The sequence below is a fragment of the Rhinoderma darwinii genome (genome assembly GCF_050947455.1).
Source record: "Rhinoderma darwinii isolate aRhiDar2 chromosome 3 unlocalized genomic scaffold, aRhiDar2.hap1 SUPER_3_unloc_6, whole genome shotgun sequence".
Taxonomy (NCBI): domain Eukaryota; kingdom Metazoa; phylum Chordata; class Amphibia; order Anura; family Rhinodermatidae; genus Rhinoderma; species Rhinoderma darwinii.
Window position 1 is genome coordinate 578513 of NW_027461749.1, and position 15950 is coordinate 594462.

The following is a 15950-nucleotide window of genomic DNA, read 5'->3' on the forward strand; positions in this document are numbered from 1 at the left end:
CCTGTAATAATCCTGCCCACATTCTGGAGTGTATTTTCCTGTAATAATCCTGCCCACATTCTGGAGCGTATCGTCCTATAATTAGCCTGCCCACATCCTGGAGTGTATCGTCCTGTAATAATCCTGCCCACATTCTGGAGTGTATCGTCCTGTAATAATCCTGCCCACATTCTGGAGTGTATCGTCCTGTAATAATCCTGCCCACATTCTGGAGTGTATCGTCCTGTAATAATCCTGCCCACATTCTGGAGTGTATCGTCCTGTAATAATCCTGCCCACATTCTGGAGTGTATCGTCCTGTAATAATCCTGCCCAAATTCTGGAGTGTATCGTCATGTAATAATCCTGCCCACATTCTGGAGTGTATTGTCCTGTAATAATTCTGCCCACATTCTGGAGTGTATCGTCCTGTAATAATCCTGTCCACATTCTGGAGTGTATCGTCCTGTAATAATCCTGCCCACATTCTGGAGTGTAACGTCCTGTAATAATCCTGCCCACATTCTGGAGTGTATTGTCCTGTAATAATCCTGCCCACATTCTGGAGTGTATCGTCCTGTAATAATCCTGCCCACATTCTGGAGTGTATCGTCCTGTAATAATCCTGCCCACATTCTGGAGTGTATCGTCCTGTAATAATCCTGCCCACATTCTGGGGTGTATCGTCCTGTAATAATCCTGCCCACATTCTGGAGTGTATTGTCCTGTAATAATCCTGCCCACATTCTGGAGTGTAACGTCCTGTAATAATCCTGCCCACATTCTGGGGTGTAACGTCCTGTAATAATCCTGCCCACATTCTGGAGTGTATTTTCCTGTAATAATCCTGCCCACATTCTGGAGCGTATCGTCCTGTAATTATCCTGCCCACATCCTGGAGTGTATCGTCCTGTAATAATCCTGCCCACATTCTGGAGTGTATCGTCCTGTAATAATCCTGCCCACATTCTGGAGTGTATCGTCCTGTAATAATCCTGCCCACATTCTGGAGTGTATCGTCCTGTAATAATCCTGCCCACATTCTGGAGTGTATCGTCCTGTAATAATCCTGCCCACATTCTGGAGTGTATCGTCATGTAATAATCCTGCCCACATTCTGGAGTGTATTGTCCTGTAATAATTCTGCCCACATTCTGGAGTGTATCGTCCAGTAATAATCCTGCCCACATTCTGGGGTGTATCGTCCTGTAATAATCCTGCCCACATTCTGGAGTGTATTGTCGTGTAATAATCCTGCCCACATTCTGGAGTGTAACGTCCTGTAATAATCCTGCCCACATTCTGGGGTGTAACGTCCTGTAATAATCCTGCCCACATTCTGGAGTGTATTTTCCTGTAATAATCCTGCCCACATTCTGGAGCGTATCGTCCTGTAATTATCCTGCCCACATCCTGGAGTGTATCGTCCTGTAATAATCCTGCCCACATTCTGGAGTGTATCGTCCTGTAATAATCCTGCCCACATTCTGGAGTGTATCGTCATGTAATAATCCTGCCCACATTCTGGAGTGTATCGTCCTGTAATAATCCTGCCCACATTCTGGAGTGTATCGTCCTGTAATAATCCTGCCCACATTCTGGAGTGTATCGTCCTGTAATAATCCTGCCCACATTCTGGAGTGTATCGTCCTGTAATAATCCTGCCCACATTCTGGAGTGTATCGTCCTGTAATAATCCTGCCCACATTCTGGAGTGTATCGTCATGTAATAATCCTGCCCACATTCTGGAGTGTATTGTCCTGTAATAATTCTGCCCACATTCTGGAGTGTATCGTCCTGTAATAATCCTGCCCACATTCTGGAGTGTATCGTCTTGTAATAATCCTGCCCACATTCTGGAGTGTATCGTCCTGTAATAATCCTGCCCACATTCTGGAGTGTATCGTCCTGTAATAATCCTGCCCAAATTCTGGAGTGTATCGTCATGTAATAATCCTGCCCACATTCTGGAGTGTATTGTCCTGTAATAATTCTGCCCACATTCTGGAGTGTATCGTCCTGTAATAATCCTGTCCACATTCTGGAGTGTATCGTCCTGTAATAATCCTGCCCACATTCTGGAGTGTAACGTCCTGTAATAATCCTGCCCACATTCTGGAGTGTATTGTCCTGTAATAATCCTGCCCACATTCTGGAGTGTATCGTCCTGTAATAATCCTGCCCACATTCTGGAGTGTATCGTCCTGTAATAATCCTGCCCACATTCTGGAGTGTATCGTCCTGTAATAATCCTGCCCACATTCTGGGGTGTATCGTCCTGTAATAATCCTGCCCACATTCTGGAGTGTATTGTCCTGTAATAATCCTGCCCACATTCTGGAGTGTAACGTCCTGTAATAATCCTGCCCACATTCTGGGGTGTAACGTCCTGTAATAATCCTGCCCACATTCTGGAGTGTATTTTCCTGTAATAATCCTGCCCACATTCTGGAGCGTATCGTCCTGTAATTATCCTGCCCACATCCTGGAGTGTATCGTCCTGTAATAATCCTGCCCACATTCTGGAGTGTATCGTCCTGTAATAATCCTGCCCACATTCTGGAGTGTATCGTCCTGTAATAATCCTGCCCACATTCTGGAGTGTATCGTCCTGTAATAATCCTGCCCACATTCTGGAGTGTATCGTCCTGTAATAATCCTGCCCACATTCTGGAGTGTATCGTCATGTAATAATCCTGCCCACATTCTGGAGTGTATTGTCCTGTAATAATTCTGCCCACATTCTGGAGTGTATCGTCCAGTAATAATCCTGCCCACATTCTGGGGTGTATCGTCCTGTAATAATCCTGCCCACATTCTGGAGTGTATTGTCGTGTAATAATCCTGCCCACATTCTGGAGTGTAACGTCCTGTAATAATCCTGCCCACATTCTGGGGTGTAACGTCCTGTAATAATCCTGCCCACATTCTGGAGTGTATTTTCCTGTAATAATCCTGCCCACATTCTGGAGCGTATCGTCCTGTAATTATCCTGCCCACATCCTGGAGTGTATCGTCCTGTAATAATCCTGCCCACATTCTGGAGTGTATCGTCCTGTAATAATCCTGCCCACATTCTGGAGTGTATCGTCATGTAATAATCCTGCCCACATTCTGGAGTGTATCGTCCTGTAATAATCCTGCCCACATTCTGGAGTGTATCGTCCTGTAATAATCCTGCCCACATTCTGGAGTGTATCGTCCTGTAATAATCCTGCCCACATTCTGGAGTGTATCGTCATGTAATAATCCTGCCCACATTCTGGAGTGTATTGTCCTGTAATAATTCTGCCCACATTCTGGAGTGTATCGTCCTGTAATAATCCTGTCCACATTCTGGAGTGTATCGTCCTGTAATAATCCTGCCCACATTCTGGAGTGTAACGTCCTGTAATAATCCTGCCCACATTCTGGAGTGTATTGTCCTGTAATAATCCTGCCCACATTCTGGGGTGTATCGTCCTGTAATAATCCTGCCCACATTCTGGAGTGTATTTTCCTGTAATAATCCTGCCCACATTCTGGAGCGTATCGTCCTATAATTAGCCTGCCCACATCCTGGAGTGTATCGTCCTGTAATAATCCTGCCCACATTCTGGAGTGTATCGTCCTGTAATAATCCTGCCCACATTCTGGAGTGTATCGTCCTGTAATAATCCTGCCCACATTCTGGAGTGTATCGTCCTGTAATAATCCTGCCCACATTCTGGAGTGTATCGTCCTGTAATAATCCTGCCCACATTCTGGAGTGTATCGTCATGTAATAATCCTGCCCACATTCTGGAGTGTATTGTCCTGTAATAATTCTGCCCACATTCTGGAGTGTATCGTCCTGTAATAATCCTGCCCACATTCTGGAGTGTATCGTCTTGTAATAATCCTGCCCACATTCTGGAGTGTATCGTCCTGTAATAATCCTGCCCACATTCTGGAGTGTAAGGTCCTGTAATAATCCTGCCCACATTCTGGAGTGTATCGTCATGTAATAATCCTGCCCACATTCTGGAGTGTATCGTCCTGTAATAATCCTGCCCACATTCTGGAGTGTATCGTCCTGTAATAATCCTGCCCACATTCTGGAGTGTATCGTCCTGTAATAATCCTGCCCACATTCTGGAGTGTATCGTCATGTAATAATCCTGCCCACATTCTGGAGTGTATTGTCCTGTAATAATTCTGCCCACATTCTGGAGTGTATCGTCCTGTAATAATCCTGTCCACATTCTGGAGTGTATCGTCCTGTAATAATCCTGCCCACATTCTGGAGTGTAACGTCCTGTAATAATCCAGCCCACATTCTGGAGTGTATTGTCCTGTAATAATCCTGCCCACATTCTGGAGTGTATCGTCCTGTAATAATCCTGCCCACATTCTGGAGTGTATCGTCCTGTAATAATCCTGCCCACATTCTGGAGTGTATCGTCCTGTAATAATCCTGCCCACATTCTGGGGTGTATCGTCCTGTAATAATCCTGCCCACATTCTGGAGTGTATTGTCCTGTAATAATCCTGCCCACATTCTGGAGTGTAACGTCCTGTAATAATCCTGCCCACATTCTGGGGTGTAACGTCCTGTAATAATCCTGCCCACATTCTGGAGTGTATTTTCCTGTAATAATCCTGCCCACATTCTGGAGCGTATCGTCCTGTAATTATCCTGCCCACATCCTGGAGTGTATCGTCCTGTAATAATCCTGCCCACATTCTGGAGTGTATCGTCCTGTAATAATCCTGCCCACATTCTGGAGTGTATCGTCCTGTAATTATCCTGCCCACATTCTGGAGTGTATCGTCCTGTAATAATCCTGCCCACATTCTGGAGTGTATCGTCCTGTAATAATCCTGCCCACATTCTGGAGTGTATCGTCCTGTAATAATCCTGCCCACATTCTGGAGTGTATCGTCCTGTAATAATCCTGCCCACATTCTAGAGTGTATCGTCCTGTAATAATCCTGCCCACATTCTGGAGTGTATCGTCATGTAATAATCCTGCCCACATTCTGGAGTGTATTGTCCTGTAATAATTCTGCCCACATTCTGGAGTGTATCGTCCTGTAATAATCCTGCCCACATTCTGGGGTGTATCGTCCTGTAATAATCCTGCCCACATTCTGGAGTGTATTGTCGTGTAATAATCCTGCCCACATTCTGGAGTGTAACGTCCTGTAATAATCCTGCCCACATTCTGGGGTGTAACGTCCTGTAATAATCCTGCCCACATTCTGGAGTGTATTTTCCTGTAATAATCCTGCCCACATTCTGGAGCGTATCGTCCTGTAATTATCCTGCCCACATCCTGGAGTGTATCGTCCTGTAATAATCCTGCCCACATTCTGGAGTGTATCGTCCTGTAATAATCCTGCCCACATTCTGGAGTGTATCGTCCTGTAATAATCCTGCCCACATTCTGGAGTGTATCGTCCTGTAATAATCCTGCCCACATTCTGGGGTGTAACGTCCTGTAATAATCCCGCCCATATTCTGGAGTGTATCGTCATGTAATAATCCTGCCCACATTCTGGAGTGTATCGTCATGTAATAATCCTGCCCACATTCTGGAGTGTATCGTCCTGTAATAATCCTGCCCACATTCTGGAGTGTATTGTCCTGTAATAATCCTGCCCACATTCTGGAGTGTAACGTCCTGTAATAATCCTGCCCACATTCTGGAGTGTATTGTCCTGTAATAATCCTGCCCACATTCTGGAGTGTATCGTCCTGTAATAATCCTGCCCACATTCTGGAGTGTATTTTCCTTTAATAATCCTGCCCACATTCTGGAGTGTATCGTCCTGTAATAATCCTGCCCACATTCTGGAGTGTATCGTCCTGTAATAATCCTGCCCACATTCTGGAGTGTATCGTCATGTAATAATCCTGCCCACATTCTGGAGTGTATCGTCCTGTAATAATCCTGCCCACATTCTGGAGTGTATTTTCCTGTAATAATCCTGCCCACATTCTGGAGTGCATCGTCCTGTAATAATCCTGCCCACATTCTGGAGTGTATTGTCCTGTAATAATCCTGTCCACATTCAGGAGTCTATCGTAAATGTAATAATTCTGCCCATGTTCAAGAGTGTATCGTAACGTAATAATTCTGTGGATGTTCAGTAGTGTATTGTCCTGAAATAATCCTGCTCGCGTTCAAGAGTATATCGTAATGTAATAATCCTGCCCACGTTCTGGAGGGTATCATCCAATAATAATCGTGCCCACGACAAGGGATGTATCATCATGTAATAATTCTGTCCCTGTTCAGGAGTGTATCTTCATGTAATAATCCTGCCCACGTTCAGGAGTGTATCTTTATGTAATAATCCTGCCCACGTCCAGGAGTGTGTCTTCATGTAATAATCCTGCCCACGTTCAGGAGTGTATCGTCATGTAATAATCCTGCCCACGTTCAGGAGTGTATCTTCATGTAATAATCCTGCCCACATTCAGGAGTGTATCTTCATGTAATAATCCTGCCCATGTTCAGGAATGTATCGCCATGTAATAATCCTGCCCTTGTTCAGGAATGTATCTTCATGTAATAATCCTGCCCTCGTTCAGGAGTGTATCTTCATGTAATAATCCTGCCCTCGTTCAGGAGTGTATCTTCATGTAATAATCCTGCCCTCGTTCAGGAGTGTATCGTCCTGTAATAATCCTGCCCACATTCAGGAGTGTATCTTCATGTAATAATCCTGCCCACGTTCAGGAGTGTATCGTCATGTAATATTCTTGCCCACGTTCAGGAGTGTGTCTTCATGTAATAATCCTGCCCACATTCAGGAGTGTATCATCATATAATAATCCTGCCCACGTTCAGGAGTGTATCTTCCTGTAACATTCTTGCCCACGTTCAGGAGTGTATCATCATGTAATAATCCTGCCCTTGTTCAGGAATGTATCGTCATATAATAATCCTGCCCTTGTTCAGGAGTGTATCTTCATGTAATAATCCTGCCCACGTTCAGGAGTGTATCGTCATGTAATAATCCTGCCCTTGTTCAGGAGTGTATCTTCATGTAAAAATCCTGCCCACGTTCAGGAATGTATCGTCCTGTAATAATCCTGCCTACGTTTAGGAGTGTATCGTCATATAATAATCCTGCCCACATTCAGGAATGCATCTTCATGTAATAATCCTGCCCACATTCAGGAGTGTATCTTCATGTAATAATCCTGCCCACGTTCAGGAATGTATCTTCATGTAATAATCCTGCCCATGTTCAGGAATGCATCTTCATGTAATAATCCTGCCCACGTTCAGGAGTGTATCGTCATGTAATAATCCTGCCCACATTCAGAAGTGTATCTTCATGTAATAATCCTGCCCATGTTCAGGAATGTATCTTCATGTAATAATCCTGCCCTCGTTCAGGAGTGTATCGTCATGTAATAATCCTGCCCACATTCAGGAGTGTATCTTCATGTAATAATCCTGCCCACGTTCAGGAGTGTATCTTCATGTAATAATCCTGCCCACATTCAGGAGTGTATCTTCATGTAATAATCCTGCCCTTGTTCAGGAGTGTTTCTTCATGTAATAATCCTGCCCTCGTTCAGGAGTGTATCGTCATGTAATAATCCTGCCCTCGTTCAGGAATGTATCGTCATGTAATAATCCTGCCCACGTTCAGGAGTGTATCTTCATGTAATAATCCTGCCCACGTTCAGCGGTGTATCTTCATGTAATAATCCTGCCCACATTCAGAAGTGTATCTTCATGTAATAATCCTGCCCATGTTCAGGAATGTATCTTCATGTAATAATCCTGCCCTCGTTCAGGAGTGTATCGTCATGTAATAATCCTGCCCACATTCAGGAGTGTATCTTCATGTAATAATCCTGCCCACGTTCAGGAGTGTATCTTCATGTAATAATCCTGCCCACATTCAGGAGTGTATCTTCATGTAATAATCCTGCCCTTGTTCAGGAGTGTTTCTTCATGTAATAATCCTGCCCTCGTTCAGGAGTGTATCGTCATGTAATAATCCTGCCCTCGTTCAGGAATGTATCGTCATGTAATAATCCTGCCCACGTTCAGGAGTGTATCTTCATGTAATAATCCTGCCCACATTCAGGAGTGTATCTTCATGTAATAATCCTGCCCATGTTCAGGAATGTATCGCCATGTAATAATCCTGCCCTTGTTCAGGAATGTATCTTCATGTAATAATCCTGCCCTCGTTCAGGAGTGTATCTTCATGTAATAATCCTGCCCTCGTTCAGGAGTGTATCTTCATGTAATAATCCTGCCCTCGTTCAGGAGTGTATCGTCCTGTAATAATCCTGCCCACATTCAGGAGTGTATCTTCATGTAATAATCCTGCCCACGTTCAGGAGTGTATCGTCATGTAATATTCTTGCCCACGTTCAGGAGTGTGTCTTCATGTAATAATCCTGCCCACATTCAGGAGTGTATCATCATATAATAATCCTGCCCACGTTCAGGAGTGTATCTTCCTGTAACATTCTTGCCCACGTTCAGGAGTGTATCATCATGTAATAATCCTGCCCTTGTTCAGGAATGTATCGTCATATAATAATCCTGCCCTTGTTCAGGAGTGTATCTTCATGTAATAATCCTGCCCACGTTCAGGAGTGTATCTTCATGTAATAATCCTGCCCTTGTTCAGGAGTGTATCGTCATGTAATAATCCTGCCCTTGTTCAGGAGTGTATCTTCATGTAAAAATCCTGCCCACGTTCAGGAATGCATCGTCCTGTAATAATCCTGCCTACGTTTAGGAGTGTATCGTCATATAATAATCCTGCCCACGTTCAGGAGTGTATCTTCATGTAATAATCCTGCCCACATTCAGGAGTGTATCTTCATGTAATAATCCTGCCCTTGTTCAGGAGTGTTTCTTCATGTAATAATCCTGCCCTCGTTCAGGAGTGTATCGTCATGTAATAATCCTGCCCTCGTTCAGGAATGTATCGTCATGTAATAATCCTGCCCACGTTCAGGAGTGTATCTTCATGTAATAATCCTGCCCACATTCAGGAGTGTATCTTCATGTAATAATCCTGCCCATGTTCAGGAATGTATCGCCATGTAATAATCCTGCCCTTGTTCAGGAATGTATCTTCATGTAATAATCCTGCCCTCGTTCAGGAGTGTATCTTCATGTAATAATCCTGCCCTCGTTCAGGAGTGTATCTTCATGTAATAATCCTGCCCTTGTTCAGGAATGTATCTTCATGTAATAATCCTGCCCTTGTTCGGGAGTGTATCTTCATGTAATAATCCTGCCCTCGTTCAGGAGTGTATCTTCATGTAATAATCCTGCCCTCGTTCAGGAGTGTATCGTCCTGTAATAATCCTGCCCACATTCAGGAGTGTATCTTCATGTAATAATCCTGCCCACGTTCAGGAGTGTATCGTCATGTAATATTCTTGCCCACGTTCAGGAGTGTGTCTTCATGTAATAATCCTGCCCACATTCAGGAGTGTATCATCATATAATAATCCTGCCCACGTTCAGGAGTGTATCTTCCTGTAACATTCTTGCCCACGTTCAGGAGTGTATCATCATGTAATAATCCTGCCCTTGTTCAGGAATGTATCGTCATATAATAATCCTGCCCTTGTTCAGGAGTGTATCTTCATGTAATAATCCTGCCCACGTTCAGGAGTGTATCTTCATGTAATAATCCTGCCCTTGTTCAGGAGTGTATCGTCATGTAATAATCCTGCCCTTGTTCAGGAGTGTATCTTCATGTAAAAATCCTGCCCACGTTCAGGAATGCATCGTCCTGTAATAATCCTGCCTACGTTTAGGAGTGTATCGTCATATAATAATCCTGCCCACATTCAGGAATGCATCTTCATGTAATAATCCTGCCCACATTCAGGAGTGTATCTTCATGTAATAATCCTGCCCACGTTCAGGAATGTATCTTCATGTAATAATCCTGCCCATGTTCAGGAATGCATCTTCATGTAATAATCCTGCCCACGTTCAGGAGTGTATCGTCATGTAATAATCCTGCCCACATTCAGGAGTGTATCTTCATGTAATAATCCTGCCCATGTTCAGGAATGTATCTTCATGTAATAATCCTGCCCTCGTTCAGGAGTGTATCGTCATGTAATAATCCTGCCCACATTCAGGAGTGTATCTTCATGTAATAATCCTGCCCACGTTCAGGAGTGTATCTTCATGTAATAATCCTGCCCACATTCAGGAGTGTATCTTCATGTAATAATCCTGCCCTTGTTCAGGAGTGTTTCTTCATGTAATAATCCTGCCCTCGTTCAGGAGTGTATCGTCATGTAATAATCCTGCCCTCGTTCAGGAATGTATCGTCATGTAATAATCCTGCCCTCTTTCAGGAGTGTATCGTCATGTAATAATTCTGCCCACGTTCAGGAGTGTATCTTCATGTAATAATCCTGCCCCCGTTCAGGAGTGTATCTTCATGTAATAATCCTGCCCTCCTTCAGGAGTGTATCTTCATGTAATAATCCTGCCTACGTTCAGGAGTGTCTTCATGTAAAAATCCTGCCCACGTTCAGGAATGTATCGTCATATAATAATCCTGGCCTTGTTCAGGAGTGTGTTGTCATGTAATAATCCTGCCCTCGTTCAGGAGTGTATAGTCATGTAATAATCCTGCCCTCGTTCAGGAGTGTATCGTCATATAATAATCCTGCCCACGTTCAGGAGTGTATCTTCATGTAATAATCCTGCCCTCGTTCAGGAGTGTATCGTCATGTAATAATCCTGCCTACGTTCAGGAGTGTATCGTCATGTAATAATCCTGCCTACGTTCAGGAGTGTATCTTCATGTAATAATCCTGACCATGTTCAGGAGTGTATCATCATGTAATAATCCTGCCCTTGTTCAGGAGTGTCTTCATGTAATAATCCTGCCTACGTTCAGGAGAGTCTACATGTAATAATCCTGCCCACGTTCAGGAGTGTATCTTCATGTAATAATCCTGCCCTCGTTCAGGAGTGTATCATCATATAATAATCCTGCCCACGTTCAGGAGTGTATCTTCATGTAATAATCCTGCCCACATTCAGGAGAGTATCATCATATAATAATCCTGCCCACATTCAGGAGTGTATCGTCATATAATAATCCTGCCCTTGTTCAGGAATGTATCGTCATATAATAATCCTGCCCTTGTTCAGGAGTGTATTGTCATGTAATAATCCTGCCCACGTTCAGGAATGTATCTTCATGTAATAATCCTGCCCACGTTCAGGAGTGTATTGTCATGTAATAATCCTGCCCACGTTCAGGAGTGTATCTTCATGTAATAATCCTGTCCTCGTTCAGGAGTGTATCGTCATGTAATAATCCTGCCCACGTTCAGGAGTGTATCGTCATGTAATAATCCTGCCCACGTTCAGGAGTGTATCTTCATGTAATAATCCTGCCCTCGTTCAGGAGTGTATCGTCATGTAATAATCCTGCCCACGTTCAGGAGTGTATCGTCATGTAATAATCCTGCCCACGTTCAGGAGTGTATCTTCATGTAATAATCCTGCCCTCGTTCAGGAGTGTATCGTCATGTAATAATCCTGCCCTTGTTCGGGAGTGTATCGTCATGTAATAATCCTGCCCTCGTTCAGGAGTGTGTCTTCATGTAATAATCCTGCCTACGTTCAGGAGTGTATCTTCATGTAATAATCCTGCCCACGTTCAGGAGTGTGTCTTCATGTAATAATCCTGCCCACATTCAGGAGTGTATCTTCATGTAATAATCCTGCCCACGTTCAGGAGTGTGTCTTCATGTAATAATCCTGCCCACATTCAGGAGTGTATCTTCATGTAATAATCCTGCCCTTGTTCAGGAGTGTATCTTCATGTAATAATCCTGCCCACGTTCAGGAGTGTGTCTTCATGTAATAATCCTGCCCACATTCAGGAGTGTATCTTCATGTAATAATCCTGCCCACGTTCAGGAGTGTGTCTTCATGTAATAATCCTGCCCACATTCAGGAGTGTATCTTCATATAATAATCCTGCCCACGTTCAGGAGTGTATCGTCCTGTAATAATCCTGCCTACGTTCAGGAGTGTATCTTCATGTAATAATCCTGCCTACGTTCAGGAGTGTATCGTCATGTAATAATCCTGCCCCCGTTCAGGAGTGTATCGTCATGTAATAATCCTGCCCCCGTTCAGGAGTGTATCTTCATGTAATAATCCTGCCTAACGTTCAGGAGTGTATCTTCATGTAATAATCCTGCCCTTGTTCAGGAGTGTATCGTCATGTCATAATCCTGCCCTCGTTCAGGAGTGTATCTTCATGTAATAATCCTGCCCACGTTCAGGAGTGTGTCTTCATGTAATAATCCTGCCCACATTCAGGAGTGTATCTTCATGTAATAATCCTGCCCACGTTCAGGAGTGTGTCTTCATGTAATAATCCTGCCCACATTCAGGAGTGTATCTTCATATAATAATCCTGCCCACGTTCAGGAGTGTATCGTCCTGTAATAATCCTGCCTACGTTCAGGAGTGTATCTTCATGTAATAATCCTGCCTACGTTCAGGAGTGTATCGTCATGTAATAATCCTGCCCCCGTTCAGGAGTGTATCGTCATGTAATAATCCTGCCCCCGTTCAGGAGTGTATCTTCATGTAATAATCCTGCCTAACGTTCAGGAGTGTATCTTCATGTAATAATCCTGCCCTTGTTCAGGAGTGTATCGTCATGTCATAATCCTGCCCTCGTTCAGGAGTGTATCGTCATGTAATAATCCTGCCCCCGTTCAGGAGTGTATCGTCATGTAATAATCCTGCCCACGTTCAGGAGTGTATCTTCATGTAATAATCCTGCCCACGTTCAGGAGTGTATCGTCATGTAATAATCCTGCCCACGTTCAGGAGTGTATCGTCATGTAATAATCCTGCCCACGTTCAGGAGTGTATCTTCATGTAATAATCCTGCCTACGTTCAGGAGTGTATCTTCATGTAATAATCCTGCCCTTGTTCAGGAGTGTGTCTTCATGTAATAATCCTGCCTACGTTTAGGAGTGTATCTTCATGTAATAATCCTGCCTACGTTTAGGAGTGTATCGTCATATAATAATCCTGCCCACGTTCAGGAGTGTATCGTCATATAATAATCCTGCCCACGTTCAGGAGTGTATCTTCATGTAATAATCCTGCCCACGTTCAGGAGTGTATCTTCATGTAATAATCCTGCCCTCGTTCAGGAGTGTATCGTCATGTAATAATCCTGCCCACGTTCAGGAGTGTATCATCATGTAATAATCCTGCCCACGTTCAGGAGTGTATCTTCATGTAATAATCCTGCCCTCGTTCAGGAGTGTATCGTCATGTAATAATCCTGCCCTTGTTCGGGAGTGTATCGTCATGTAATAATCCTGCCCTCGTTCAGGAGTGTGTCTTCATGTAATAATCCTGCCTACGTTCAGGAGTGTATCTTCATGTAATAATCCTGCCCACGTTCAGGAGTGTGTCTTCATGTAATAATCCTGCCCACATTCAGGAGTGTATCTTCATGTAATAATCCTGCCCACGTTCAGGAGTGTGTCTTCATGTAATAATCCTGCCCACATTCAGGAGTGTATCTTCATGTAATAATCCTGCCCTTGTTCAGGAGTGTATCGTCATGTAATAATCCTGCCCCCGTTCAGGAGTGTATCTTCATGTAATAATCCTGCCTACGTTCAGGAGTGTATCTTCATGTAATAATCCTGCCCTTGTTCAGGAGTGTATCGTCATGTAATAATCCTGCCCTCGTTCAGGAGTGTATCGTCATGTAATAATCCTGCCCCCGTTCAGGAGTGTATCGTCATGTAATAATCCTGCCTACGTTCAGGAGTGTATCTTCATGTAATAATCCTGCCCTTGTTCAGGAATGTATCTTCATGTAATAATCCTGCCCTTGTTCAGGAGTGTGTCTTCATGTAATAATCCTGCCCACGTTCAGGAGTGTGTCTTCATGTAATAATCCTGCCTACGTTTAGGGATATTTTGAAATATCTAAATGCCAGTTTGGTTTTAACAGGATCTGAGAAATTTGCTAATACCAGTCTAAAATACATGGTCACTCCTCTTGGACGTTCCTTCTCTTGTGAAAAAGTGGAGATTCTAGTGACCTCAAAAGTGAACTTTACAGCCATGGACGTCAAGGCTCAGGCCTTCAAGCTGGAAGAAGGAAACTATGGAAGAGGTGAGCTCTTAGGATATATATATATATATATATATATATATATACACTAGAGATGTGTGAACTCTAGTTTCATCTCCACCTCACTTCCGTTTGAGCAATGGTCCAAGCATCACACATCTACCATTTATGTGGCGGAGAGGTGGTGAGCATCGAACAAGCACAATCTCTTCTTTTCCCGAATGGTGGTTGGCCCGATTAAAATTTTTGCTAGGGAGACTTCCTTTTTTTCTGCAGAACCCCCCACTTACTGTACCCATTTCTTAAAACGTTTCCCTGTCCTTGTATCTCCACAGAGATGAAATGTTCTGACGGATCGCACAATATGACAGTTCCGATTGTGGTTGGGATCATCCTCGTGGTATTGATTTTGATTGTTGTTATCGCTTACATTGTTGCCCGCAAGCGCAGTCAGAGAGGTTACCAACCACTATGAGAAGTACCCGCAAACTCCACGTAAATGTCACAACTCCAGTAATTATTAAAGATATCTTCTGTTCTGTGCCCACGTGTCAGTGTCTATATGAGAAGACTTGTCATACGTAGATGAAATTGACTCAATCCACCAGCCCATACAATACAATAAATGATTCATCGCTTCAACGAGCCAAAATCAAACCCCCGACATACCTCCCAACCCTCCCGGATTCAGCGGGACAGCCCCAAATTCCAGGCGGTGTCCCGCTGTCCCGGGCGGCCAGGGGTATGTCCCGCTGTCAAACTAATTCTGAAGCAGGGAAACATCAGCTCCCTGCTTCAGAATTAGTTCATAGCGGAGGAGCAGAGGGAGCTCATCCGCTCGTCGAAGACTCCCTGGACACAGCGCTACTTTAAGCGCTGTGCTTGGGGAAGCCCTTGACGGTACTGTCCATTTATGAGAGGAATGCCCGGCCAGAGTCGGCAATGGGGATTCCGCTCAAGGATTAGCCACTGACGTCACTTTCCATATATGGACTGTATCGTCAAGGGCTTCCCCGAGCACAGCGCTTAAAGTAGCGCTGTGCCCAGCGAGTCCTCGGCGAGTTGATAGTTCCCTGCTTTAGAATTAGTGGCTACTCTTTGAGCGGAATCCCCATTGCTGAGGATCTGGCCTGGAATTCAGCTCCTAGAGGAAACGATTGAGGTCACTGTCCATATATGGACATTGACATCAGTGGCTCCTCCTGGAGTGGAATCCCCAGCCAGAGTCGGCAACGGGGATTCGCTCAAGCAGTAGGCAGTGACATCAGGGCTTCCCTCTAGGAGGGGAATCCCCGGCCTATGCTCTGGCTGGGGATTCCGCTTCTAGAGGGAGTCCCAATGGTGCTATCTACAGGGCAAGGGTAGTGCTATCTACAGGGGGGTGGCACTATCAACATGGAAACTGTTGCACTATATAGGGGCACTATCTACATTGGCACTGTGGCACTATCGAGAGGGCACTGGCACTTTATATATGTGCACTGGCACTAGAGGCAGCTTTGGGGGTATTATACTGTATAAGGGCAGCTAGGCATTAGATTGTATGGGGCATTATGCTGTAGGGGGGCTTTAAGCTGTATGGGGCAGCTATGGGGCTTTATACTGTATGGGGCAGTTATGGGGCATTAAACAGTATGGGGCAGCTATGCGTGCATTATACTGTATGGGGGGTATCTGCATGGGCATTTTACTGTATAGGGCAGGTATGCGTGCATTATACTGTATGGGAGCATCTTTATGGGCATTATCCTGCATTTGGCAGCTATGAGGAATTATACTGCATGGAGGCATCTGTTTGGGCATTATACAGCATGGGAGAATCTATGTGGGCATTATACTGTATGGGGGCAT

At 44.3% G+C, this 15950-nt stretch overlaps 1 protein-coding gene across 1 annotated transcript in view; it reads left to right on the top strand.

Moving 5' to 3' along the window:
* The window catches only part of LOC142683558 (uncharacterized), a 32706-nt gene extending 18064 nt beyond the window's left edge, over positions 1-14642 (top strand). Inside the window, exons 6-7 of the mRNA XM_075847411.1 lie at positions 13977-14141; positions 14435-14642. Coding sequence (XP_075703526.1) covers positions 13977-14141; positions 14435-14574 — 305 coding nt within the window. The 3' untranslated portion in view covers positions 14575-14642. The remainder of the gene's footprint in view (positions 1-13976; positions 14142-14434) is intronic.
* Positions 14643-15950: the final 1308 nt, after the last annotated feature.